A 26,990-nucleotide genomic window follows, 5' to 3' on the forward strand; every position below is an offset into this window, starting at 1 on the left:
ACTCTGAAGAAGGAGACAGGTTTTAAGCGTCTGAAATGCAGAGGCAGCACTGGGACTGGAGCAGCCTCCAAATAAAAATCCCTCCCAGCTTCCTGCTGCAAGCGTCTCTGTCCCCCCCCCCCCCCCCCCCCCAAGTTCCTCCAGCCTCTTTACCCGCTGTGTTCTCCTCTCCCTTCTTCTCCCTCATCCCACTCACCTTTCTTCTTTCTTAAACATCACAGGAGCAAATCAGCAGACAAGCGATCGTACAAGTTTTCTCAAGCTTTCAAGAATTACCACCATTTCATCATGGATAATCACAGTTAATAACCCTTCTCATTAAGGAGACGAGGATCACGGGTCATTAATATTGTTAATATCTTCTCCCTTTCCCTTTCTCCTTCTCTTCTATCTCTCTTTATTCTCTCCCTCTCCGCGTGCCAGAGGGAGTGGAAACAAAAGGATGACTAAAAAAGAGCTTAGCGCGACAGTGATTAACCGATAGGGGTAGATGGACTGTGATGAATCAAAGTTATCTCTCAAATCTTAATAACTGGAATTAGCCCCTGATTAGATGAGCTTTGGCTACAGCAGGGAGTAGTCGGCGTTTTCACTTCAAAGAATCCCGCCCATGTAAACCTGTCCCTCCCTCCGCTGCAGAGCTATGCAAAAAAAAAAAAAAAGACTCAGAGAGGCAAATAGGCCAATGGAATAAATTACAAAGGGAGACATGAGAGAGCAGAGATATAACAAAAACAACGTGTTACACCTGTTCCTGCAGAATCCGCTCCTCCTCATCGTCGTTGTCATCGTCTCCTTCTCCGTTTATCTCTCTTTTCCCTCCTTTTTCCGAACACGCTCGGGGTCCAGTGGGAGGTGTCAGTCTCCGTGACAGGGTCATAATGACAGTGGCACTCTCCTTCATTTGCATATGTTTGCCATTGTCACAGCGGTCAACGAATGTCATGTCGAGATTCCTGCATGCTTAAGTAATGGCATTTTGTCCCCACGAGGAACTCTGGCCCCCGTATCATAATCCCAGCATGCACTGAGGAAAAAAAAAAGAAAAAAAAAGGCTGAATTAACATGACAATCAGCTGATTCTAAAACAAATGTTGGCATTTTTTTATCCCCACTAGAATTTCAAAAGGCTCATTTGTAGTCTAAAGAGGAGCAGGAGCAAGTGGTTTTACTGCTAAGCTGGAATTTTAAGTTGTACTCCTGGACCAGAGACTGGTTTTGTAGTCAAGTCACCAAACCTTGAGTCCGAGCCGAGCCAAATCTTGAGCCCACAGTGGAAGAATCAGAATCCAGTCTGACACGAGACTTCCACCAGATCCGTGTCAGGACCCCCGGACAGCTAGAGTCATGTGATTGAGGTTTTCCCACTGAATCAAGGATTTTCCTCCTCCTCCTCTCCTCATCCATGTTGTCTTTCTGGTCCTCTGAAAACCTCTGACCTGTTGACTCCAGGCCTGGCTCCGCTCATCATGACGGTTTGTTGTTGTAGTTAAGTGAAATACGATCTGGTGATAACACAGAGTGTTTTATTCTGAAAATTAACCAGACTTCCTGTCCCGCTCCATCTGCTCTGTTGAGATTGATGTGTCGTGCTGCGGCATCCGGCAAAAATGGAAGTCTTGTGTATCTGATCTGGAGGGCTCTGACCTGCTGGATCCGAGACACAGCCAGAATGCAACAAAGAGGATCCAGTGGAAGTTAACACATTGACTAGAATAGAAACCTATCAGATCCGGTGCCGTGACTAATCAGAGACGGATCTGGTGGAATTTGGCCGTTGGTCAAGCTACAAGTCTGAGTCTAAGTAGAGTCCTCAACTGTCTGGACCCGGGCTGACTCATTTATTAATCCTGGATTTTGACAGGACTCATTATTCCAATGCAGCGTGATTTAATAAAGTTATTTCTTTAAGAAATCTGCCATCAGGGAACCTCTGCAGAAAGATTTCTGGGCGCAACAGAAAAGTCTTGAGCTCAAATCAATTCAATATAAATACAAACAGAAATAGTCTTGTACTCAGATCTTAGTTGCAGAGTTCACTGCTCAGAGCTCTCAAGTGTGAAAGACAGTGGAAGGAGAGAAAAAAGTTGATGAATTACTTACACACTCAAAGCTGAAATAAAAAGTTTCATGCTTTAATGTGCAATTCTTTATTCACCAGCTTAGGCCTGTAATCTGCTGCAATGCTGTGCAATGATAACACGATATCAATTTGACGGACATGACTCACATTGTTGTCAGGAGGTTTGAGAATCTGCTGCAGAGCTGCTGATTGAACCAGAGTATGACTGAGAGGTGGTCTGTGATCGTTAGCTTGGGCTACATGTAATAGGGATGGCCAATGATTTTCAAATATCCGTTCACTTTGTAAAAATCAAAGAGTTACTTCAAATATTTTCTCATTTTGAAGGTACAATTTTTCATTGTTTTTACCAATGCCTGGTTGTAATACGGTATTCCCGCCAGACGGTGGCTATAGAGCTTCTTAAAGCTGTTTGCTAACCGTATTAAATAACAGAAGAAGAATGCTAACCGCATTAAATAGCGAAAGAAGAAGAAAACAGCGATTTTCTCGGTCTCTGAACCTCACACTACTTCACACCAGGGGTGGGAATCGAATTGATGAACACTGCGACTCAGAACTCCTTCAACCACGCGGCCAAGAATTAGGCACCGAGGGCGGGTAAAATACCTCTGCGATGACCCCTGGAGGAAAAATGTTTTTCCTCTCCAAATTCAAAGAGTTTTCCTCCAGGCTCCAGGGGCCAAATCCGGACTCACATGGGCGAAAATGAGGCACCGAGAGCGGGTAAAATACCTCTGCGATGACCCCTGGAGGAAAAGCGTTTTTCCTCTCCAAATTCAAAGAATTTTCCTCCAGGCTCCAGGGGCCAAATCCGCACTCACATGGCCGAAAATGAGGCACAGAGAGCGGGTAAAATACCTCCGCGATGACCCCTGGAGGAAAATTATTTTTCCTCTCCAAATTCAAAGTCTTTTCCTCCAGGCTCATGGGGCCACGTCGAACTCACGTGGCCAACAATGAGGCACCCAGAGTTGGTGAAATACCTCCACTATGACCCCCAGAGGAAAAGCGTTTTTGTACTCTCAAAATTCAAAGTATTTTCCTTTAGGCTCCAGGTGCCACGTCCGGACTCACGCGGCCGAAAATGAGGCACCAAGAGCGGGTAAAATACCTCCATGACGACCAACGGAGGAAAAGTGTTTTTCCTCTCTCCAAATTCAAAGAATTTTCCTCCATCGCTCGAGGGGCCACGTCCGGTCACACGGCCGAAAATGAGGCACCGAGAGCGGGTAAAATACCTCTTTGATGACCCCTGGAGGAAAAGCGTTTTTCCTCTCGCCAAATTCAAATAATTTTCCTCCATCACTCGAGGGGCCACGTCCGGACTCACACGGCGAAAATGAGGCACCGAGAGCGGGTAAAATACCTCTGCAATGACCCCTGGAGGAAAAGTGTTTTCCTCTCCAAATTCAAAGTATTTTCCTCCACGCTCAAGGGGCCACGTCCTGACTCACACGGCTGTGAATGAGATCAACCTATTGTTCAGTTTGTTCAAGTTGAACATACTTTGTTGAATATTTGTTTTCCCCTTAAAAAAATACTCAGGAATCATCAGGAGAATTGATAAGGAATTGGACTGATAAGACTGAGCATGGCTGTAAAATGTAAACACACACACCACGCCGCATCACAGAAACACCGAGATAAAGATAGATACAGACGCTGCCAGTGCCCGCTACTTGCAGCACCTTGTCCTGTTGTTGGTTAATGTGTGTGGGGGACAAGCGTGTGTGTGTGTGTGTTTTGGGGGTGATTATTCGAATGATCGTCCAATAGATGCCAATGATTACCGAATGGTATTTTGTCTTGAAATGCCGATCCCTCACACGTACTGTACGTTAGCATGACACCATTTAAAGGTTGACATGACAAGAATGACCGAACACTCCGCCCCGCTCTGTTATCAGTTTTCATGTCATTCAGGTCTTTATCTTTGGTGATCAATAGCAATCTCAAAGGAGTGGTTGAGTTTGTGAGGACTTTTAATAGAACGTGTGTCGATATCACTTTGTTCTGACGACTTCAGAGGAACAAAAGTAGAGAAAGAGAAGAAAGTTCTTTGGTTTGTTTTTGACGGGGGTGGGGTCAAAGCAGCAACAGTGTCTGCGCTCACTAATAAATGAGTCTAAACACCAAACTGGATGCATCCCACAAGTTAATCCCAATTTTGACACCCAGTCTGGAGTAATTAGTCCCAGATGTAAATATCTGTTATGCAACAAAAGAGGCAGCAGCACTGAAACAGACAATTATCTCCTCTTATGGCGTTGGCAAAATGCTATGAGTCTAACCATGTGTAACTGATGGCTTTCTCACAGGGCCTCTAGGCTGATTCTGATGTGCCTTTTGTTTATTTATTTATCTGCATTTTTTTTACCATGCAGAGCCCGAGCTCCAGACGGAGCCTGAGCTGCTGCTGCTGCTGCTGCTGCTGCGGATGAGACAGACAGGTTCATTACATGTCACAGGAGTTCAAAGTGATCCTCTGTCTACTCTGTTTATTAAGTGGTGCTCCGGCGTCTCTGAGGTATAGTAACACTCGCAAGTCGCATCGCTAAGAGCGGGCCCCCCCCCCCCCCGATCTCGGTACCGGGGATCCTGTGTGCACGCACAGAGGGCGCCTCCTCCGCTGCAACATAATGAAGAAATCAGCAAGGGAGTGAGGGGAAAATGAACTCTCTTTCTAATACCTCCATGCAAGGGCCCACGGAGCAAGTAAGTGCTCCCAATAACGAGGAAAAATCACGTTAGAGGGGATGAAACATATGTGACATGTGAAAGCGATTAAGCCTCTCAGAGACAAAAAAAAAACAAGAGAGAGAGAGAGAGAGGCAGAAACGTTGCAACCAAATCTAAATTGAACCGGACGTAGAGTGAAGACGGCGAGTGTTTATTTTCATGAATTGATTTCTTCACAAATGAGGTGGAAAAAATTGAGAGACGGGGAGGAAATGTGAGACAAAACAATAACCCTCTCCCCCGGCCTATTTGAAATCATAAACCTCCTGTAATGGGGGGAGGGAAACGGTGGTATTTGTTGGGATGAGGGTGCGTTGTGAATCTGCATTAAATTGGACTGCTCCTCCACACATCCCCTCTCTCTCTCTCTCTCTCTGTGCTGTAATTGGTTGACTGGGGGGGAAGGGAGCCGCTCCAAATATGTGCCTCATCATGAGAAACTCAGTTGAAGGTGTTTGGGTTTTGTTTAGTTTTTTTTGCTGTTGTTGTTTACCCCTTTCAGTTGCTCTTTTTCTGGCTCACCTTGGATCCACTGTGTGGCATGTGGTTGTAATTAACACATGCTGCAGCCTCTGGTGAGTGTTAACAGAGAGACTTGGAGTTAGATCATGTGGCTCCCCTAATTAAAATGGACCTGGCTAGACAGCCCTTTTATTTATGCGCCTCCAAGACAAAATGAATGCCAGTTGCCTTGTGGAAATCATCTCGGCCTCGCCTGCCTGTCTTGCGCGCGGGGCTACAATTAACCGAGCATCAGCATCAGCAGCAGCAGCAGAAGAAGCAGAAGCAGAAGCAGAGCCGGAGACAACAAGAGGCTTTCATGCAGCTGCCTGAAAACCACTCAGTGTTTCGTTTGTGTTGCATCAACTGATTGCCGCGGCGTTGGCCTCTGCTGAGCCGCATTACGCTTTTCACTATAAACTCTGCTCGGGTTTGCGCTGTGACGGCCCAGCGGGATTTGTCACAAGTTTGCCACCGTCGCTGTCAGGCGGTCATTAAAACCAAATGAGCGTTGTTCTGTGGGGGAACGGCTTGATGCTTTTGGAGGAGACACAAACAGTTCTCCGGCTCACAGAGAGAGAGAGAGAAGGAGAGAGAGAGAGAGCAAGCTCCGAATTAAAATTAGAAAAGTGTTATGTCATGCGTTACCTGACAAAGCAAGTTGCTTGTGTACATTTACAGTGAAGGACTGACACAGCCATGCTTTATGTTAAGTCAACATTTAACTTCTCTGCGCAGAGCTCTTCATAAATCTACTTGAATTGCTCGGCGTAAAGAATGTTGCCTGAGACTATTAGCGCGGTACAGTTGGGACCATGCAAAGCAGGAAGGGCTGGCCGCCGCTGAAAAATGATCCCCGCCGCATGTGAGTGAGCTGAAGCCATAAAGCTGCCCACTCCATCACGGGCTGAGATTGCCCGAGATTGATCAGCCCGCTCCCATTTGAGTGATTTCCCTCCGGATTCAATGCAACGCAATTAGTCGCCTGCCGTATTTTGCCTCGGCGCTGCTCTTTGACCCCTCCATCGCACGTATGAGTCAGTGCAGCACTCTGCCGATATGAGTTCCTCCCTAACAGCTCCTGTATTTGCACAGCCCCGTCTCCTCTTGGCCCTCTCTCTCAACACCGTCCCCTCCCGGCGCTGCTAAAGAGGATCACGAAAAATCACTGGCGAGCGGCCAAGTGGTTGTACCTGCTGAGATGGAATAAAAGCCTGGACCATCCACACTGGTCCTGTCTCTCTCTCTCTCTCTCTCTCTCTCTCTCTCTCTCTCTCTCTCTCTCTTTGAATGCTGGGAGTTTCTCTCTTAGACTGGCAGCCTCAGCAGTGGGCATCGCTACAAGGCCTTCCTGACCTCTTTGGCTCCTGATGCGGACTTGTAAAAACAAAAAACTCCAGAAGTGATCTCCTTAAGTAAAAGGGGGTTCCAATCCAATTTTACACCAGGAGAGAGCTTAAGATTAGAGCTCGTGTTTTTTTTTATTGTGCTCTTCAGTAATAGGAGGAGAAAGGGTGAAGGAGGGAAAGAGGGATGGATCGATAAAGGCTGCTCTTTCTCTGGTAGTCTTCGTCGTCGTGTCCGTGGAGACGAGGTTTTGGCGGCTTGTGGCAGCAGGACATGTAAGGATGGGGGGGGCATTAAAGTGCCGCGCAGGGACCTGTTCCTCTCCCATGAAACCGGGCCCTGCAGGTAGACAAACACTCACAAGCGTCCCCAATATAACAACAATTTGCGGCGGCGGTTCTCGGTCATAATGAACAGCAATCTCTTTCAGCGGAATGAGATGTGCCGTGTACCTGACTGCTTCGCCGTTGAGGGCTTTTCATTAGGCGCCATGGATTATCTTGATGATGGCGATTCAGCCCCAGTGAAAAGGGCACGTGGTCGCACTGGGACGAGCACGACTTCCCCCCCCCCCTGATTTGCATGGGCCTTTTTTCTTCTCCCAGTTCATTTCCAGTCGAATAACTCGTTTGTCACATACATCAGAGGAAGGCGAAGATCATACGAGAGCCAGCGTTACTTTGTGTTTCACTAATGAGGCCTGTACTCCCCGCCTCCTTGCTTCTTTTTTTTTTTTTGCCTTGCCTTGCTGCCCTTTGAAACAGCAACGACATGGTGCTACAACACTCCTTCTCCAAAACCAACCTCGGGGCCGTTATCCCTTGTTTGTGTGTCACTTGGCTCCCCGTCTCATTCCTCTGCACTCGTACAAGGCTCAAATAGCAAGCAGACCTGACACATATACGCCCGGGCCCACGTGTGTCCTGTGTGATGGCAGCGATTCCTATTCTGACCCGAGCACGTAGACGCACTCGGAGGCAGACGATGACTTAACAAGTTTGATGGAACGTGTCATGACTAATGCAGAAGTGAGGCGTGGGGGAAAAAAAAAAAAAAAGGACTCAAGTAAAAGTGAGGAAAGTAAGCTAAAGCATAGATTTCTCTACACTAAGGAAGTGTCAAATAGAAGGCAGAGGGTGTAGCAAACAAGAAACTAGGAACAGAAGATCTCAAAAAACATACTCAGAAGAGAAAACAAACAGAATGAGCTCCAAAAACATTCATGTTTTTATGTCTTCTTGTTTAAATGAACAGTTGAATCCTGGTTTGTTCTTATCCTTTCTGTCTTTTTGGGATATGTGCTCACATTTTCCATTTTATGTCTCTGACTTCCACAACACCTTTCCATGAACCGCTAAAGCTGGATTTGGCACGGATATATGACCTCGAGCGATGACAGACAGTAGAAACGATAGACTTTCACCTTCATTTCATCATGTAGATCGTCGCCGTTGCTTTAACTGTTTGCTTTCATTGTGGGTGGAATTTACAACACGCCAAACCTGAAACTCAGACAGGATCTGAGATATGACTTGCATCATAGCAAATCTGATTAAAGACAAGATAAACGAACACAGGCATTGGACAGGATTTTAAAAAACGGGGTTTTACTTCCTGGTTTCCTTTGATTCACAGCCGCCGTGGAGTGAAACTTCAAAGGACACACAGCGTCTTGTGACGTTACGCTGTAGGGCGGAGCTTATTACAGTGGCTTCACAGGCTCTGGCTGCACAATGGCGGCGCCAAGGTGTGGGATTTTTTGGCCTCAGAACTGTACAACGGGAAGAGGCGGAGCAACGCTGTCCATTTTTATTTACAGTCTATGGTTGGACCCTGTGTCTTAGGCTTGATTTTAATATCATATTTTGCCTCACATGCATGAATGTGTTTACTGTTCTAAGTATTTTTCTTCAAGTACAGATTAAGCATGCTAGCAGAGTGAGGTTCTCAAAACCCAGGTAAAGCTTTATCCTGAATTCTGACACCAGACGTTGGTGTTTGCACGTTGTTGTGCCCGGTATTGGCGCTCTCGCTGAGTAATTCCTCAGCAAATCTTTGAAAACACCAATCAAAGCCGCGGGCAGTGATCCTGACAGTGGCTAACTAAAAGACATAACTGGCGCTTTGATCTCCTTAATGACATGACCAGTGTTTGATGTACAAACAGTCGAACACAGCATCTTCGTGTTCCCAGGCTGCTGAGCTCTCTGTCTCTGCTGGACTGTTGAGCGTGGACGTGTTGATGGTTTGCACAGGATAGTTAAAAAGGAGGACATGGGAGATCCGGTTGTACTTTCAGCTGTCATACCAGGAGGTGCGTCTTTTTTTAGGTAACCAATCCCATTCTCCTTTTTTAAAAAAAAAAATGGGCGCTTAGAAGTTGAAAATTGCCAACATCAAGAGCTTCCTTGAATTAGGATGCCCCGCAATGCAAGTGTGTTATATAATGCCATGACTGGAGGGAGAGGGAAAGTAGAGCACAGGGGTAGAGATTAAAAAAGTTTCTGCATAAAAAGAGGGGGGTGGGGGAGGGAGAGATGAGCATGAAAGGGAAAAGGGGGGCGGAGGGATTGAGAAAGAGACAGAGGAGATAGAAATACAGTATAATGAAAAAGAGATGGGGGATTAGGTCAGGCAGGAGTGAGGGTCCACCGGTACAGCAGGAGCAGCCTTGAGGCCCTGCAGGCTTCAGGAAGCTGGTCAATCCTTCTCCCCCTCTCAAGGCTTTGTGCGTTTTTTCATTTAGATAATGGAGCATTTCCTTAATTGGCGGAGCACAGCTAAGGCCGAGGTTTGTTTGCCAACACGTCAGAGTAGAATTATTTCCACTACATTTACAGCACAGTGTTGCTCGGCTCTCTCATTAAAACCACAGCCTTCCTGCTGCCCATATAGTCCAGCTTTCTGTGCAAATCTGCAGAAAGAAGCCAAACACCACAGCAAGCGAAAAGAATAAAACACATTTATCTCCTATCTCACCATCCCCAGCCAGCTTGTAAAGGAAGAGACAGAAACTTCTCTATCTGTTTACTGTTATTGTTTTTCTCCAATCATAAACCCTTACTTCTGGCCGCTATTGTGTGCTTTTCCCCTCCCTCACTGTTATCGAAAGAGTTATGCATCGAGCTCGCATGATCTGTATCTTTAAATTTGATTGAGGGTATTTGCAGGGGGCTGTTATTGGATTTCGGTGTTATTGTCTCACCTTTTCCCTCTGTGTTTTTAATGTTGGGATGGATATCCGCTCCAGCAGCACTGATCTCACCGTTCTGCTCATTAGTCGGGTATTCGCAGAGCCGTGGTGCAGTCGCAACAATAAGACGTGCACTTCTGTAAGTCCGGTCATTACCGAGTTTAACAATGTGCACCAGCTAAGAAAAGTCCATTATTTCTGTAGCTCATCATCTCGAGCATCCACACGAGACAAAGGGTCTGTGAAACCGCTTCATTGCGAAGGGCCATTTATCACTTAAGTCAGGAGCAAAGAATAAAAAACATATGTGGTGGTGGATATCAAATATTGTGGGTTACATTGAGGCTCAAGGCTTCAATAGAGAGGAGAATAGAACAAGAGTTATATAAATCAAGCTATAGCTCGGTGTCACTCTTTTTTGGAGGGCTGACTGTGACTAAATTGTGTCTCCAAGTATTATTTCAAACTGCAAAGTGCCAAAAGCGGTCACACAACTGACAAGATTTCATGCTTTGTTTAAGTCGTGTTCTGAAACTAGAGACTGCTTTCAAATATTTTGGGTTCTAATGACCATTTGGTGAAAAACACTGAAATTTATATTTTCTTTTTGGTGGTGCACTTCAGCTAAACTTATAGTGAGACATTTATGATACAATACAGTCTGACACTATACAGTTCAAAACACTATGATGGGATGCGACATGGTGATAGATTTATATACTTTAATATTTCAGACCCAAAAAAGAATATAAAAGACTAGATGATGAGATACAATTAAAAAAAGACAATACAAAATGAAACAAAACTTTTTATTATATGACACAATATTATACAAGACTTTTTAAAAGTATGCGGCCCAAAGTGTGACATCATTTTAGTACCCGCATCTAAAACCAGAGACGGACACTGAAGCTGGGACAGCGAGCAGCAGGACCGCTCCTGATGTGAGGCCGGGCGGGGTTTGTGTTAAAATAAGATAGTGGGGCCTGGAGAGGGAGCAGCTGCTACTTCAACAGACCTGTCATTGAAATCAAAGGCCTTAATCAAAATTTTATCAATTAATTGATCTTTCCTCTTGTGCCTTGCCACGAGTGCAATTGAGATTCCCCCTGACTCTTGCCCCTCCAACAGTGAGCCATGCTCTACAACATAAACTGTGTTCATTAGCAGTGATCAAGGATTTCTCTAATGTGAGCTGAGCTTGATATGATGGCTGTTTCCTCTTGACTTCGTTAGTCTGCAGGACAACTCGCGCTGCTCCTTTCATGCCGCTTGTACAATCACACAATGCGTCCAACTTTCATCTCAACACTTGCCTCTCGTTGTGTGTTTTCTCTCTCAGGGTAACCAAGAGGCCACCAACCCACCAGAAGCGATGGCCCAGCCGTACACCCCAGCCCAGTACCCCCCTCCCCCACAGAATGGCATCCCCGCAGAGTTTGCGGCACCGCACCCGCTTCCGACACAGGACTACACCGGGCAGAGCCGGGTTCCCGAGCACGCCATGACCCTCTACACGCCCACACAGACGCACAGCGAGCCGGCTGGCACTGACAACAGCACGCCTGCCATCACCGCCACCACGACCGCACCGGTCAGTGTCCTCCACCACCTGCAAACACTGTTCCCAACACGCTGTCAGCAAGTAAAACACATTATTACCATTACTTATTACCATTATGTTACCTTTCTGTGTTAGAGAACATGAATCATATCATGAGTTAAGTGTAAAAGCTTCTCTCTCAACATAGGTTAATGTTTAATTTGAAGTATCAGTATTTAATTGACAAACTTGGATTCTAACCACATTATTGAGAGCTGAGAGTTTGAGAGGCAGTCTAAAACTTGTGATGTATTTCTGCTTGCTTTTCCTCTTGACTTTTGTTTCCCTGAGTAAGGTTTTCTCTGAAGCTTGCTCACTATGTCCAGCGTCTGCCATTTCCAAACAATGAAAGCTTTAGCTCTTGAGCAAAGGGAAGTCTGCCTATCCCCCATTTTGGTGCAGTAGAAAAGTGTACGTCAGAACTGTTTAGGAATGCTGAAGATACACAGATTTGCCACAAAGCCCAAAAACTTGCACAGAAAATTCAAAGTAAAACACACAACAAATACCGTAAAATCAAGATGCACTTTTGATACCTTTTTTCCTCAACCAATAGAGTGGATTCTCTTGCACCATTGCGACCAATATTCCAGTATAAAATGCAGAGAGAGGTTTAAATTAGAAAGAAAGGTACTTTATTAATCCCCAGGGGGGGAATTCAATTTTTTCACTCATGCTATTTTTTTTGGACATGTTACATATACAGTTTTTTTTTTTGGTATATACATACAAATGCACACACATGCAGTGAACATGCTTAGGGAGAGATGTCAGAGTGAGGATACTGCCATCAACCAGCGCTCCCTGAGCAGTTGGGGGTTCGGTGCCTTGCTCAAGGGCACCTCTGCAGTGCCCAGACAAGTGAACCAGCACCTCTCCAGCCACCAGTCCACTTGCCAAGCTTCGTCCATACTGGGACTTGACTGGGACTCCCAAGCCAAGTCCCTATGGACTGAGCTACTAGCCACCCCCATGTAACTGTACTTCACCCAGAGGATGAGGCTTGGAGATGAAAGGGACTGCCTTGCAGTACAAAGTATGCCGGATACAAAGCGAGGTGGAACTGTAGCGTTTCCCCTTTGTAACGCATTTCTCCCTCCTTAGGCCGTTATCATGTATTTGAAGAAAGCTGTGGTTCACTATAGGCCTGATCCCACCAAGCGGTTCAGTTCGGTTCGTCTCGGTACGGCATGCATTTTGTGGCGTTTCCATTGGCTAAAACCGGGACAGGTCCCAAAATTACAGAGCTGTACCATCCCACTTTTTGGTACCCTTTTGTTCGGGTGCCAGACATACCGATCTGACCCCAGAAGGTGGAGCTAGAAACACTGCAGTCCGTTGATTGGTTGAAAGAATCGTCACTTCCCATGCGACAGCGGTAATAAAGAACAACACATAACCCCGCCATGTTTAAACCTCCAGTGGACTTCGGCAAGATAAGACTTAGGAAATCGGCGTCAAGACACAGCGCCCCATGGTCGACCGCGGAGGTGCAGACTTTCCTCGCGTTTTTCTTCTTCGTTGCATTGATTAGCGGGGTACACTGTGTCGCGCCGCCATGACGTCAAGCTATTACGTAGCTGACGCGGCTGTCGGAATCCGGCTTACATGCCGTCCAACAAGTAGGGCACGGTTGGCTGTGGAAACGCAAACAGGATCAGGCGTTACCGATCCGACCCGTACCAAACTGTACTGATCCATACCAGACCGCTTGGTGGAAACGAGCCATATGAATTGAATACACCTGTGGAGTGCTGGTTTGATTGAAAAGACTGCTGAATTTCAGACAATAACTGACCAGCAGAGGGGGTGGTGGGAGTCTTGGTTAAGTGTAAAGATATGAAGCTAATATGGAAGTGCTAAAAACTGCAGTTCATTGAGCGTCCACTAGAGGCTGGCTGCAGAAACACAGGAAATCACATACACACCAATTCAAAAAAGACAATCTTTGCACCAGAAATAAACATGTTTACAGCCTGGTTCAAAAAATGGTTTAGCTCAAACAAGGACATGGCTGACTTGATTGACAGGCGGGCACCCTGTAGCTGTTAGCAAAAAGGCTAAAGGCCCGCCTCTTTACCTCACACTAGCTCCGATGATGTTCCAATATGGAACAGATGGGTGACGTACCGGATACTACGTCCATCGGCGAATTGGTCGCAGGCAGAGGATCTGTGCGTACCTCACAACTATAAATGCTACTGTAAGGTTCAAATACCATATGGTTATCAAGCAAGGTGGTGATAGCAGATGGTGCTAGAAAGAGCTGCATGGAAACTGCACATTAATGGGTGCAATGGAAGTCTTCACTCAGGAACACAGTCAAAATCGTGTTCCCACTGTGAGGCCCACAAAAACAGACTGTCTTATACAACAACTAGCATACTGGATTTTAGGGTAGTTTGCAGAATGACTGAGGCTAGCTTGAGTTAATTTGCAAAAACAGATAACTCTTTTTTTATAATAAAAAAAAAAACATTTCTTTTTAAGATACAATTTTAATAAAGTTAATATTTTGAGATATCTCTAATTGGTAATGTAATTTTGACTTGGGCAAAGCCACCTTACTTCAGTTGATTAATATACTTAAAGCTAGTAATAGAAAAAATGTTTCTTTAAAATATTTTTAAAACTTTAAAAAAATAGGATTTGATTTTTGCAAATGAACTCTTCATTTTTTAATTTTTTTCTTCTATTTTTGGATATGAAAAAAATATATTACAATTTTTTTTTTTTTTCCACTAAGAAATGTCAAAGAAATACAATCAGAGAAGGTATTGAGGCATTAACCTATATTTGTTTAATGGGTTTTTATTCAGCAACACACTGGAGAAAATATGTGGGATCAGTGAAAAGTACTCTAAAGTCACTGGATTATGTTGCATCTTAATATTTGATGTTAGAAATTAGTCTTTATTTTTATATATATATATTTTTAATTATTTAAGTCATGTTTTTAATTAATTTTTCTATTTATTACCCTATATATTTATTTATTTCATCATTTAACCCTCCTGTTATGTCAAGAATGTTCCTGGGTCAATTTGACCCGGGGCATATTCAATTATCCAAAAGTGACAGAACTCCAAAAAGTCCTAATACACAATTTTTAAAATCAAATTTTTTAAAACATTAAAATCAAGATTTAGTCCATTGGTGTTCTTTAATTCTCAGATCATGTTTCAATGAGGATAATTCACTCGTTTTTTATTAAAATGAATGTTAAAACTTTTTTAAATGTACATTGGAAAGCCCTAAATATAAATACAAAAGGTTTTGTTATGGTTATTTCTATTCTTTATGAAGTGATGTTGATAAGTTAACACAACACCTCTTCTGTCACATGCTGCCCAGATTTTTATGCAGCATTTAGCTGGTTTGGAAGGTATATATTGCATGAAATAGACTTTTAAAAGGGTCAATTTGATCCGCAACATAACAGGAGGGTTAAATATTCCCTTTCTGTCACACCTCTCTTCATATCTATGGCCCTACTATGACTCCATGTGTGACTGTGCCTTGCTTTGGTTGTATTCCTTTTTCCCCCCTCTCCATAAGAGTGCATACGTTTAAAGTATTGGCACTCCAAGTGGAAAACAAACCCCATGGCGATGCTGTGTGTTGAGATAGAGGGCTTGGAAGTGAGTGAAATTCAAAGTTATACATTAAACATTTCATCCTTGTGTGCTGATACTTTTATATGGAATGCCTCGACCTGGGATTTACCTTCACAAGAGGAAGATGTAGATAAAAAGGGGGGGACGACTTAGCTGCGAACTTTAGAGGCGCGCTTCAGAAAGGCAGATAATACGGGCAGAGATGAAAAAAATAAGACCTTCAGACCCTTCCCTCTCTCCTTTAGCGTGCAAACACCTGCTGGGAGAGGTCACGGCGAGGCCACGGCGCTCCTTGAGACGGATCTGGGTCACTCATAAAGAGCGTTGTTAATAACTCCATTCTCTGAGCCGCGCAATTACCGTACGGCTGAGAACATTTGGCGGCAGAAAAGTGCTTATGAAGCACAAGCAGAGCGGAAGCATCGCGCATTATCATCCGCCTATAATGTAGCAATGTTTGATTTGAAGACTTGTGTGACGCTCTCCAACTGCTCGACAGTCATTCGCCGCACTTACAGTAATGGCTGACACATGAGAGAGTTTAAAGCGAACAGAGACTTGGCAGGAGGTGCAGCCCCCTCCTCCTCAGACACTGTACACCACTCCTCCGCTCGCTATCTCCCACCGTCTCTCCTCTCTTTTCTCTCTACATTTGATTTCATTTCATGTGCTCGCCCGCTGCGAAGAAAGCCCAGAGATGGTGGCCATGGAGAGATGAGAGCTTGCCTTGCTTTCCTTTATGCTCTCCATCCCTTCTCTCCTGCACCGTCCTTCTCTCTGCATCCACTCCTCCTCTCCTCCACCCGTTTTTTTTTTTTTTCATCCTCACTGGAGGACAGAGGGATGAGATTAGTGGGGTGTAAACACAGAGTCTAATCCTCGGGGGCCGCTGGTGTAGTGTCGCCCACCGCTGTGTTCCCCGGCTTTAATGACAGACCCAGCCTGTTTGCTCTGGGTTCTACAGACGGGCCCGGGTGCCTTTGATTAGGGCACCCTGCAGAAACACAGATTGAGGGAGCAGATCAGCAACTCTCTCCCCCCGTCACACTCACCCTCCTCCCATGGCTCGACTCTGCTGTGCTCAGCTCCTCTTCCCCGCGACGACGCTTTGCTCTGCACATCTTCTCGATTTAAAGACTTTAAAAGAGTCAAGAGAAAGTGAGAATTCAGTGAAACGTATGGATTCTGTGTGTATTCCCTGCAGTGAGCGGGAGAGTGTGTATGTTTTAATGAGGCGCAGGGACTCTCTCAGCACTCCTCCACTTCTCTGTGTTTCTGCCTGTGTCTACCAGTCGGCTCCGTCTTTACTGGGGAAGGTGGCGCGCTGTCCAGAGTCAGACCTCTGGGACCTCGCTCTGTGCCGTGTTCAAACAAGCTGACTTGAAAGCAGGCGGCTTGAGGAAGAGACACAGACAGAGAGAGAGAGAGACCCCAACTTTTTCTCCAAATCCTTAGAGATGAGGGGAGCAGTGGGCTGCCAGTGAGCTCCGCTGGAGAAGAAGAAGAAGTGAGAAAAAAAAAAAAACTGAGCTCGTTATCTGGCTCAGTTCAAATAGTCTGAGGTTTGGTTGAATTTCATGAGTAATCATTCTCTTTTCAGATAACAAATTAAGGCAGTGGCGTTAGGGCAGCACTCAATTCCAGATTTTCACAGCGGCATGAAGACTCTCCAAAGGGCATTCTGGGGGACTGTGATAACATGTACACACACACACGGGCACACAAGGGCACGCTGAAAACATGAGGGGGGCACATACAAACATTATATTACATATAGGGCACACACACACACACACACACACACACACACACTGCTGTCTCTCATAAGCTGTGTTTAAGACTCGACCAGGCTGTATCTTTCAGAGGTGGTCTCAAAGGCATCATGTCGGCCTGAGTTTAAACCAAGAGGCAACCTTGGGTCTAAAAATATGAGTCCAAAGTGGAAGCGCTAAAAACTGCAGTTCATTGAGGATCCGCTTGAGGCTGGCTCCAGAAGTACCAGAAACCACATACACACCAATTCAAAAAAGCCGATCTTTACAGCAGAAATAAACATATTTACAGCCTGGATCAAAAACCGGATTTCTCCATCGGCACCATAGACTGTATAAATAATGGACGTAGTATCCGTGACGTCACCAATCTGTTTCTGAAGCACTGTTTTGAGGCCAATCGACGGCGGGGGCCATATTGCTGCTGTCGCGCGACTGTGGCGTAAAGAGGCGGGCTTTGAGCCTCCTAGCCAACAGCTACAATTTATTTCTAAAGCGGTTCAGAAGATATTAAGATTACGAGCTTGTGCCCAAATAAGGACGTGACTGACTTGACTGACAGGCGGGAACCATAGACTGTATAAAATATGGACGTAGTATCCGTGACGTCACCCGTCTGTTCCTGAGAGCTGTTTTGAAGCCAATCAACGGCAGCGGCCATATTGGAAATGCAGAACTCAACCAAGCAGAGTGTGACGTAGTGTGAGCCTCCTAGCCAATAGCTATGTGTTCCCGACCGGGAGTAACGTCAGTCATGTCCTTATTTCGGCAAAAACTCGTAATCTTAATATCTTCTGAACTTTTGCGTTATAAAAAAATCCCCCCCCCCCCCCCCCCCCTGTACAGTGTGTGCAGATAGAGATTAGCTTCGTAGGGCCAAGCTGTTTTTTTTTAACCAGGCTGTAAACGTGTTTATTAATGCTGCAAAGATCGCCTTTCTCCCATTCATGTCTATGTGGTTTCCGGTGTTTCTGCAGCCAGCCTCAAGTGGATTCTCGATGTATTGCAGTTTATAACACTTCCGCATGGGCATCATCATTTGAGACCGGAGGTTGCCGCTTGGCGGGGAACACATAGCTGTTGGCTAGGAGGCTCAAACCCCGCCTCTTTACCTCACACTACGTTTGGTTGAGTTCAGCATTTCCAATATGGCTACCGCCAACGATTGGCTTCAAAACAGCGTTTCAGTAACACATGGGTGATGTCACGGATACTACTAGCCTTATGAGGCAGTTTCTTTGGTCGAAGTTGAAGTTGAACGAAGGGAACACGTTGCCCCTTGAAGGAAACTTCTGCACCTTTCCTCCTCTCAATAAGAACAGACATGAAAGAGGAACAGGCTGAGCAAATGGACTCTTAGTGTTTTATATTTACTGTTTTAATGTTTTGCTGTCTGTACTGACAACAGCAAAACCTTCATTCACCATGCAGAGTTTGCATTGGACTACAAACCGTCACCTGAAATAACTTCTCTACCTTCTGTCACTTTATGTGAATCAGGAGGAGGAGGAGGAGGAGGAGGAGGGGAGCAGCCTCTCTGCTCCACGCTCACTCTCCTTGCTCGGCAGCTCTCCCAGGTGATGGAGAGGATATATTTGCAGCTTCTTTAGAGAACGAAAACAAACAGCACGGAGGACCGGGTATAGGAAGAAAAAAAAATAATGAATTACAGCTCAGGCATTATAATTCTTGAGAGCGAAGACTCAGTATCCCCCCACTATTTAATCGGATGTAATCTACCTGCTTGGCAGCATTCCAATCAGATAGTTTCAATTATGCTCTTGTAATGCCACTCTGCGAGGAGGGGGAAAGTGCTGAGCAGAGCACTTTGCAGGCGATTTGCAAATAACAGCGAGGGAGTCTTTTAGAGAAATGACTGAGCAGGAAGCCGGAGAGTTGCCGGAGTTGACAGTTCTCTCACTCTCTCCGGTTTGCTGGCTTCAGCGGTGACGGCATGTTTTGCATCCCACCTCCTCCCCCTCCTCCTCCTCCTCCTCCTCCTCTTTGTGACAGCAGCTGTCGGGACAGTAAAGTGCCACTGAAGGTGGCCTCCTATGGTAATACAGAGGTAATTATTTTCCACTGCAACGCCACCGTCTCACAACCAGGCAGGCGGGCGGGCTGGAGCCTCGGGAGCGGTGCGCACAGGCAGGCGCTCCAGATCTCAGTGACACTCCAAGTTATTGAGTTAGTAGGATGCAGTGTGGGAATGCTTGGGAGTCAGCAATTCAGTCTTTGTGTTCTCCGTATGTGTATTTGCCCCTGATGTCAGCGTGCTGCCGGCCTGTCTGAGCGCCGAGTGAAAGTTAATCTGGATGTTTGCAAACAACTGCGCCCCCGCCGTGATAAAAAGGCGGACAGACAGAGCTGGAGGACAGCGGGCGCTCTGTAGTCTGGCAACATACGCTAAAGGTCGATAGTGTCATGTGTGACCGATGAAACAGATTGACCCGCGGGGCTCTGGTACCTTGTCACCCTCCACGGTCCCAGCATCTGTCTGCAATGTGTCACCCCCAGGGCCCAACATGGCTACTCAGGCTATTAACCTCCAGCACGCGAGGACACGGCAGAGTTAAGACCCCTCCGCCCGACTCTCTCCGTCACAAATCCACTCCTCGCCAGCCAGGGCCGGCCTACTCGCTGCGTTCCCCCAGCTCTTGTGTCCTTCGCCACTTGTTAACCTGTGGTCTGGAAGCCTTCAGAGCCCAGATGGGGACTCGGGGGAAGCTGCCGCCCGGGCTACCTGTGCGGCTGTAAAGGGGGGAGACAAAGTGGGACCTTGAATCAAACAACTGTCACTCCTAACAATGTATGTCACCGTCTCGGAATGGGCCATAAAAACCAAATAAATGACGGCCATTACAGTGGAGATTGTGATTATGATAATGAGAATAATAAAGGCGATCATCATTACGATCATGATGATAATGATAATACTGTGATGATGAATTATAATGAATAAATCCCTACCCCATTTCCTAAATGGTTGGAAATGTATCACTAAGAGTGGCCTGCAGCCATCTGACAGCCTCCGAGCAGGGCGAGGGTTATCACTGTGTGAGCGCGCGTGTGTGAGTGTGTGTCATCTGAACCGTTTGTACTCCAGTAACAACCTCCTCCCCTTTCCACGTCTGTATCTCAGTACAAGATTGTGTCTGTGTATGTGACTTCCCCGCCACAGTGTATAGTGTGTTTGCCATGCTCCGAGAGCACTTCCCAGGAGACCTTGCAGTTTACATATCACATTCAAACAGCTTTTGTGCTCAATATCTGCCACTTCCTCTCCGTCGTTCCTCCGTCTCCCCCTCCGCGCTGTGTTTCTTTATTTAGTCTGCCTTCTGAGTCTCTAAGCCAGGCCTCATTTTTGTTCATTTTAATCATTTGTGTGCTTTTCAGAGCAGAGGTTCCCACCAGAAAAAGCAAAGCTCTGGCTGTTTGTTCAAATTATAGACGGTATAGAAGAAGTGGAGGCAGCCTCTAGGTCTTCTCTCTGGCTCCACTGGTTACACATATAGACTGTATAAATAATGGACGTAGTATCTGTGATGTCACCCGTCTGTTTCTGAAGCACTGTTTTGAGGGCAATCGGCGGCAGCCATATTGGAAATGCTGAACTCAACATAACTGCTGTTGAGCGAGTGTGAGGTAAAGAGGCGGGCTTTTAGCCTCCTAGCCAACAGCTACAGTGTTCCCGCCTGTCAATTAAGTCAGCTGTGCCTCTCATTGGAGGACTCGTAATGTGAATATCTTCGAAATTGCAGTGTTATGAAAAAATGTACACCCCGTACAGTGTGTGCCGATCCAGAAATGAGCTATCCAGACTAGATTCATCTTTTGTACCAGGCTGTAAACATGTTTATATCTGCTGTAAAGATCGGCTTTTTTGAAGGGAGCCAGCCCTCAAGCAGATCCTCCATGAACTGCCGTTTTTAGCACTTCCATATTGGACTCATAATTTTAGACCGGAGGATGCCGCTTGGTAAAAACACACAAAGCTTGAAAATCAAACAATTGAAAATTCACAAGAGAACTCTGGAGAATGGGCCGAAATGCGACATCAGATGCAGGAATAATCTGGCACTGGAGAAGCCTCACAGCAGGGCTTAGATACAGGTGGTGATTGCAGTAATCTGGTGGAGGTGTGAAGGTGAAGGTGCAGGTGGAGCCGCCCAAACTCTATGAGGAAGAGTCTAACTTCCAAAAATGCCAACTGAAAGCCAAAAACAAGTTGAAATCACCACCGTTTGTTTTATCAAAACAGGAAATAAAGTCACCTGCAGTGTTAATTTTGGCGGCTATTTTAGATTTAGTCTTAGTCTTAGTCTTTAGATGAAAATGCCTGTTAGTTTTAGTCACATTTAATCTTTCAGTCCTCATAGTTTTAGTCTAGTTTTAGTCTAGCTTTAGTCGGCGGAAACTCTAAACATTTTAGTCTTGGATTTTTGCAGAAAAAAACCCATCTTCACTCTTTAAATAATTCATGTAGTCGATCAGATATCAGTATCAGGATTGTGCCAAGTGTTAAAATCACTCCTTTAACACTTTTGCTTGTGTAATATCTTAAGTGAAATAATTCAGCCCGTCCCTGCTAAAATGCCAAAAGAAAACCTTCTTGATGTGACCTCTGTGAATATATCTTGATTCTCTTGATTCACAGAAAAATGCCATGAAAGGACTGTATTGCAAATTTATGACGGTCCTTGAATGCACCTGCAGTGACAGTTGCACTGGACAGACAGTCATTTCACGGCACTCTGAAATGCAGCTGCATCTTTGCTGACTAGGAGTTCATCAAAACTTACTGAAGGTGTCTGATATATCACCAAACTGGATTAAATCAAGATGTAGACGTGGAGCTTTTTACGGTGAGAGCGGCAAAAAATGGCAAACATTAAATATTAAACAGACATCCCGCCCCCCCGGTTGTGTCCTGGCATGGAGGTGGGGAGAGCTGGTTCACACAGCACACCTGCTGCAGGTAGTGACCAAGCTAACACTGCGCCTGTCACATGAATGCATCACTTTTATCTTTAAAGATTAGACGCACGGCGGGGGGAAACGTGGATTTTAAACATTAGTGATGCTCCGTCACTAATTCTTAACACACTTTCTTCCTAAAGCTTTAAAAAAAAATTGAGTACTGTCTTAAAGATTGATGAGTATATCATGTTTTGAACCCAGCATTGTAAAGGTTGAGTGTACAGTTATATCCTTAATGTTGTGGGAGACTTTTTTTTATTTTGCATAGTCAGTTTGGATTTATCCCAAAATCAAAACAATAAACTTGAGTATTCATCTTCTTCTTTTTCCCCCCTTTCCATGTTTCCTTTATTTTCACCATCTTTTTAAAACCACTAAAAATGTCCTTTCCCTGTTTTTGCACACTCTAGTTTAAGTGCTTGGGTGGCATGATCTGATTATGATTGCATAATTAAATGCATGATTGCTAATAACCAGGGTAGCTTAATCTAAAGGTTGTATCTATTCCAGGGGGTATGAAACATGCAACAACAAAAAAAAGACAAGAAATGCCATCACACAAGCTCAAACAAACATTAAAACCTGCCTTCTCTGTAATCACTCTCTGAGATGCCAAACTTCACCCATGTGACAAATCTGTGTACCAATATAAAGTGCTTCTGAAAGATACTTGACAAAAGACCTGCTTCTCCAAATATGAGAATTATACATGGTCTTTTCTGCTAAGGTTGAAAAAAGAGAGGATAAGCTACGCTATTGACTGAAATGGTTTTGTCCACAGAAAACACATCGGACTAGTAAACTGCCTCAAAAACAAGGTCCGTCTAAACAGACAAGCTGCAGCCTCCGAGGAATCAATCTGCGATGTCACAGACAGGAACAAGTGAGATTTGTCACTGACATCAGACACGTCATTTATATAGAAATGTCAGCATAGCATTCGCATAATGATGGAAACAACAACGCTGAGGGCTTTGGGCCTCGCACACTGATGGCTGTGTGCAAACGTCACCAATAATGTGTCTTTAGTCTAGACATGTCAGGGTTCCGTGGGATCTATATCCACGCCTTTTTGTCAGCACCTTCAATCTTCCCTGTTGCTCAAGAGCTAAGTGCAAGAGATTAATAAGTGGATTTGTAATGCACAACCTCAGGTTTGACACTATAAGTCATCGGCTGTTTATCGCTTTGGCTTTCTTGCCAGATTTGAAAAATGGCAGACGCTGAGTAAGTTAGTTAGACAGGCCTCCCAGTCCCCACCACCCTGCACCCCCCGCTACCCCCTCCTGTTTCAAAAAGCCCCCCCTGTTCTCCTTCTTCAGGGCCGCGAGGTACTGTATACTGTAGCGGCTAATGAGCAGCTTGTGTCTCTTCTCTGTTTGTTTCCTCCGGCAGACAGATGATGTGACGCAAACAGAGGGCTCTCAGCAGCTCCAGCTCCAGCACTCAGACTCTTCAGAGAAGCAGCAGCCCAAAAGGTTACATGTCTCCAACATTCCCTTCCGCTTCCGGGACCCCGACCTAAGGCAAATGTTTGGGGTGAGTACCTTTTTAAAGAGATTCTTCCATTCATCACAATCTGTGTCCTTTTTGAAGCTCTGGCATATAAAATTAAAAAACTAAATAAAAGCTTTATACTGTGATCTGACGGTAACAATTCTACAATGTACAAAACGATAAAAAACCACGTGATCCGACCAGGCCAGTCGTAAAAATTTAAATTGAGCACCCAGGAAATGTGGTAATAAGGGTATCCTGCAGTGCTTCATATTAGAGTAGCCCCACCTCGCTTGCAACAAAGCAGATCTCCGCTAACATCAAAGAATTATTGCACCATAATGAAGTAGCATATTTGGCTTATTAAGCTTCAGGGATAACAAGCAGTGGGGTTTTATTGCAGAACAAAGGCAACATACTTAAAGGGTTATTCTGGTATTTATGAGGCTGGGGCCTGTTGTTTCTATTTTGGGGTCAACATGAATAATGGGAATGAAAGGTTTTAGAGCAGTTCCACTCTTTGGATGCAGCTAGCAGCCCAGAACTGGATGTAATGGCTGCAATGTTAACCTTTGGGGAACTGGGCCGGTTTAAAAAAACGTCCAATAAAAGGTCTTGATTTAGCCACAGACAGGCTAAGTGTCTGACAGAAATCAATCAATCTTTATTTGTATAGCGCCAAATCACAACAAACGTTATCTCAAGACGGTTTTACAAACAGAGCAGGTCTAGACCACTCTATGTCAAATTATGAACAGAGACCCAACACCAAGGCAGGGTAAGACTGAGTCTTACCCTGCCTTAATCCACCATGAGCATTGCACCTCGCAGTATTAAGCTAATTACAGTGGCGAGGAAAAACTTCCTGTTAACAGGCAGAAACCTCAAGCAGGACCAGACTCATGTTAGACAGCCATCTGCCTCGACTGAGTTGGGTCTTTAAAGAGGGATTAGAGGAGAAAGCATCCCCTTCTCATAGTAATTGTCTTAAAGATCCCGTGAGAACCTTTCTGTTCATGTTGTTTCTGGCGCCTCCTGTGGACAAAGCGGTACCTCTTAGAGCTTTGCGTGTGCACCTGTAAGAAATGTTTCTTTTAACAGTGAAATGTGGTGTTAATTGTGAATACGTGCCATTGAAAAAAGGCAAAACAATGGCTGTTTTTCAGTGTGCTATCAATCAATCAGTTAAAAAATCTTTATTTGTAGAGCCCCAAATCACAACAAACGTTATCTCAAGACGCTTTTATAAACAGAGCAAGTCTAGACTGTACTCTATGTCAAATTATTAACAGAGGCCCAACACCAAGACAGGATTAGACTCAGTCTTACTCCACCTTAATCCACCATATATACACCTTGCAGTACTTAGCTAGTTACAGTGACAAGGAAAAACGTCCTACTTGTGTTGTTTCTGGCGCCCCCTATGGGGACAAAGTGGTACCTCTTACAGCTTTGCCTGTGCACCTGTAAGAAATGTTTCCTTTAATGATAATAATAATAATAATAATAATAATAATAATACATTGTATTTAAAAGAGTCTTTCTTAACACTCAAGGCTACTTTACAGAGGGATTAAAACACAATAAAATAAAATAAAATGATAAAATAAATCAAAACAACAAGCAAGGTAACACCAAGTTAAAAATGAAGCAGTGGAAATTAAACAGAGAATTAATTTTTGATTTGAAAAGGGGTATGAGAGTCAATATTTCTGATGTCTGGTGGGAGTGAGTTCCAGAGTTGGGGAGCAGAGCGACTGAAGGCTCTGCTCCCCATGGTGCTGAGACGGGCAAAAGGCTCACAGTGAGGTGGAGGCAGAAGGAAGACCTGAGGGAGTGAAATGTGCCGTTGATTGTGAATATGCACCATTGAAAAGTTAAATAAAAGGTTGTTTTTTTAAGATGCTGTAAATCCACTCATCTAACACCTACCTAAATGTGTCAAACAAGCTCTTTCACTGGACGTACTTTGATAGGACTCATTTGCCCGCAGATCTAACATTGCAGTCATCCCAACCTGAATGTTTAGCTGCAGAAACAATCCACTGGAGGGAACATGTTATTTAGTGATCGAGACCCAAAGCCATGCAAAAGTACGGCCCAGGTTTAAAATCTTATAAACTAGCCTTCATTGGTGCGAGGCGATCGCTTACTTTATTGAGAACAACTGTCAGGAGACGTCAGGAAACCCTGGAGGAGCTTTGTGTGAGGAGGTAAATAGAAAACAGCTCAGTTGGTCACAGCAGGGGGGGGCAGGATGTGTGAGACATGAAACACACTGGTGGACTAACACCGTGCAGAAGCTAGTTAAGATGTAAAACCGAGTGTGGTGGTGATTTTACAGTTTATCTTTGAGCTCCAGTTGCCTTTTCTGTCAGATCACAGTTTCCCCAGATCCAAGCTTGGTGAAAAACACAGCTTATTTTACTTCTCCTATGATGGTCACCTGTATAAATCAGATGATTCCTCAGGATTGTTTTGTTCTTGGCCTAAAATAAATATTAAATGGCTTCAAAGTCGTCATTAAGCGTTGTTAGCTGGTATAGAAACAGTGCGGATTACTTCTCCTGGTTGCCTTTGTAGCGTTAGTCCACCTCAATCAGATTACATGTCAGCATACTCGAGGTCCTCTGCTGAAATCCTCTCTTCCTCTCTCCGTCTCTCGCCCAATTAATGAGCCAATGAATAGTTCAACAGCTCACCCTTGTGTCTCACAAAAGCCTCAATAAGAATTGAACCAAACATCCCCAATTCAATAACCATAATGGATGTGAATGGAGACGATTGCCAAAAATGTACTTTAAATGTTATGAGCTAATTGGACCATTAGAAGCCAGAGGCGTTAATTCTCATCGTTATGAAGACAACATCCAGCTGATGATATTAATTACTCGAGAGGCCTGGCTGGGGCTTTATAAATTGCAGACAACATAGCTGCTCTTTCTCTCTCTGATTGTTGGCTTTATTGTTCCCAGCTCCGGTGCAGGTCGTGTGGAATCCAAATCGCCTCCGTAATTAGCTCAGAGGCTTTGTGTGCTTGGCCGCCGCATGCAGATATACAATACAGAATTGATCACAGCCCACCCAGTCCCCCTCAATCACCCTGCGCACCCACATGGTGCCCCTTCCCTCCTCTTACATGCCCTGCCCTTCTCGTTTGGTTGGCATAGCACATAGAGGTATGTGGGATTGATTGTCTTTGGTAGAGCTTGGCAAGAAGATAGCTGGTGTTCTCCACCCTCTGACATGCCCTCCACAATGGGTCTTTGTGTGATCAGCATGTGCAAAGCCTCATCCCTCCAGCTCTAATGGCTTCTGGAGCGCCCACGGCTCAATATGCCATTACTGTTGCGCATGAGTGAAACCAACAGACATGCAGGCAAGGAAAGACGGAGGAGAAGGGGAGTGAAGGTGCAGCACAGCCCGCTCAAGAAGGCCCATTGACAGCAGAGCAAAGCCCCGCCGGGAGCTCCATCTGCTTCCCTACATGGCGAGGAGAATCCCGGTGTCAAAGCCGGCACCCTAAAACAAGAAGGGAGGGCCCCGATGTGCACCCTGCACACTGCAGGATTAAGGGTGTGGAGCAACCTGTGAGCCTTTTAACGAGGCGCTGAATGAAGGGCTCATTAGGGGCGACCACAGCGGACCTTAATCA

The 26,990-nt window shown here is 45.1% G+C and overlaps 1 protein-coding gene across 1 annotated transcript in view; it reads left to right on the plus strand.

The window, feature by feature from the left end:
• LOC117832468 (RNA binding protein fox-1 homolog 3-like) overlaps positions 1–26,990 on the plus strand; it is a 366,580-nt gene that overhangs the window by 288,103 nt on the left and 51,487 nt on the right. Inside the window, exons 4-5 of the mRNA XM_034711616.1 lie at positions 11,209–11,511; positions 23,234–23,377. Coding sequence (XP_034567507.1) covers positions 11,209–11,511; positions 23,234–23,377 — 447 coding nt within the window. The remainder of the gene's footprint in view (positions 1–11,208; positions 11,512–23,233; positions 23,378–26,990) is intronic.

This window comes from Notolabrus celidotus, chromosome 20 (assembly GCF_009762535.1).
Source record: "Notolabrus celidotus isolate fNotCel1 chromosome 20, fNotCel1.pri, whole genome shotgun sequence".
NCBI lineage: Eukaryota > Metazoa > Chordata > Actinopteri > Labriformes > Labridae > Notolabrus > Notolabrus celidotus.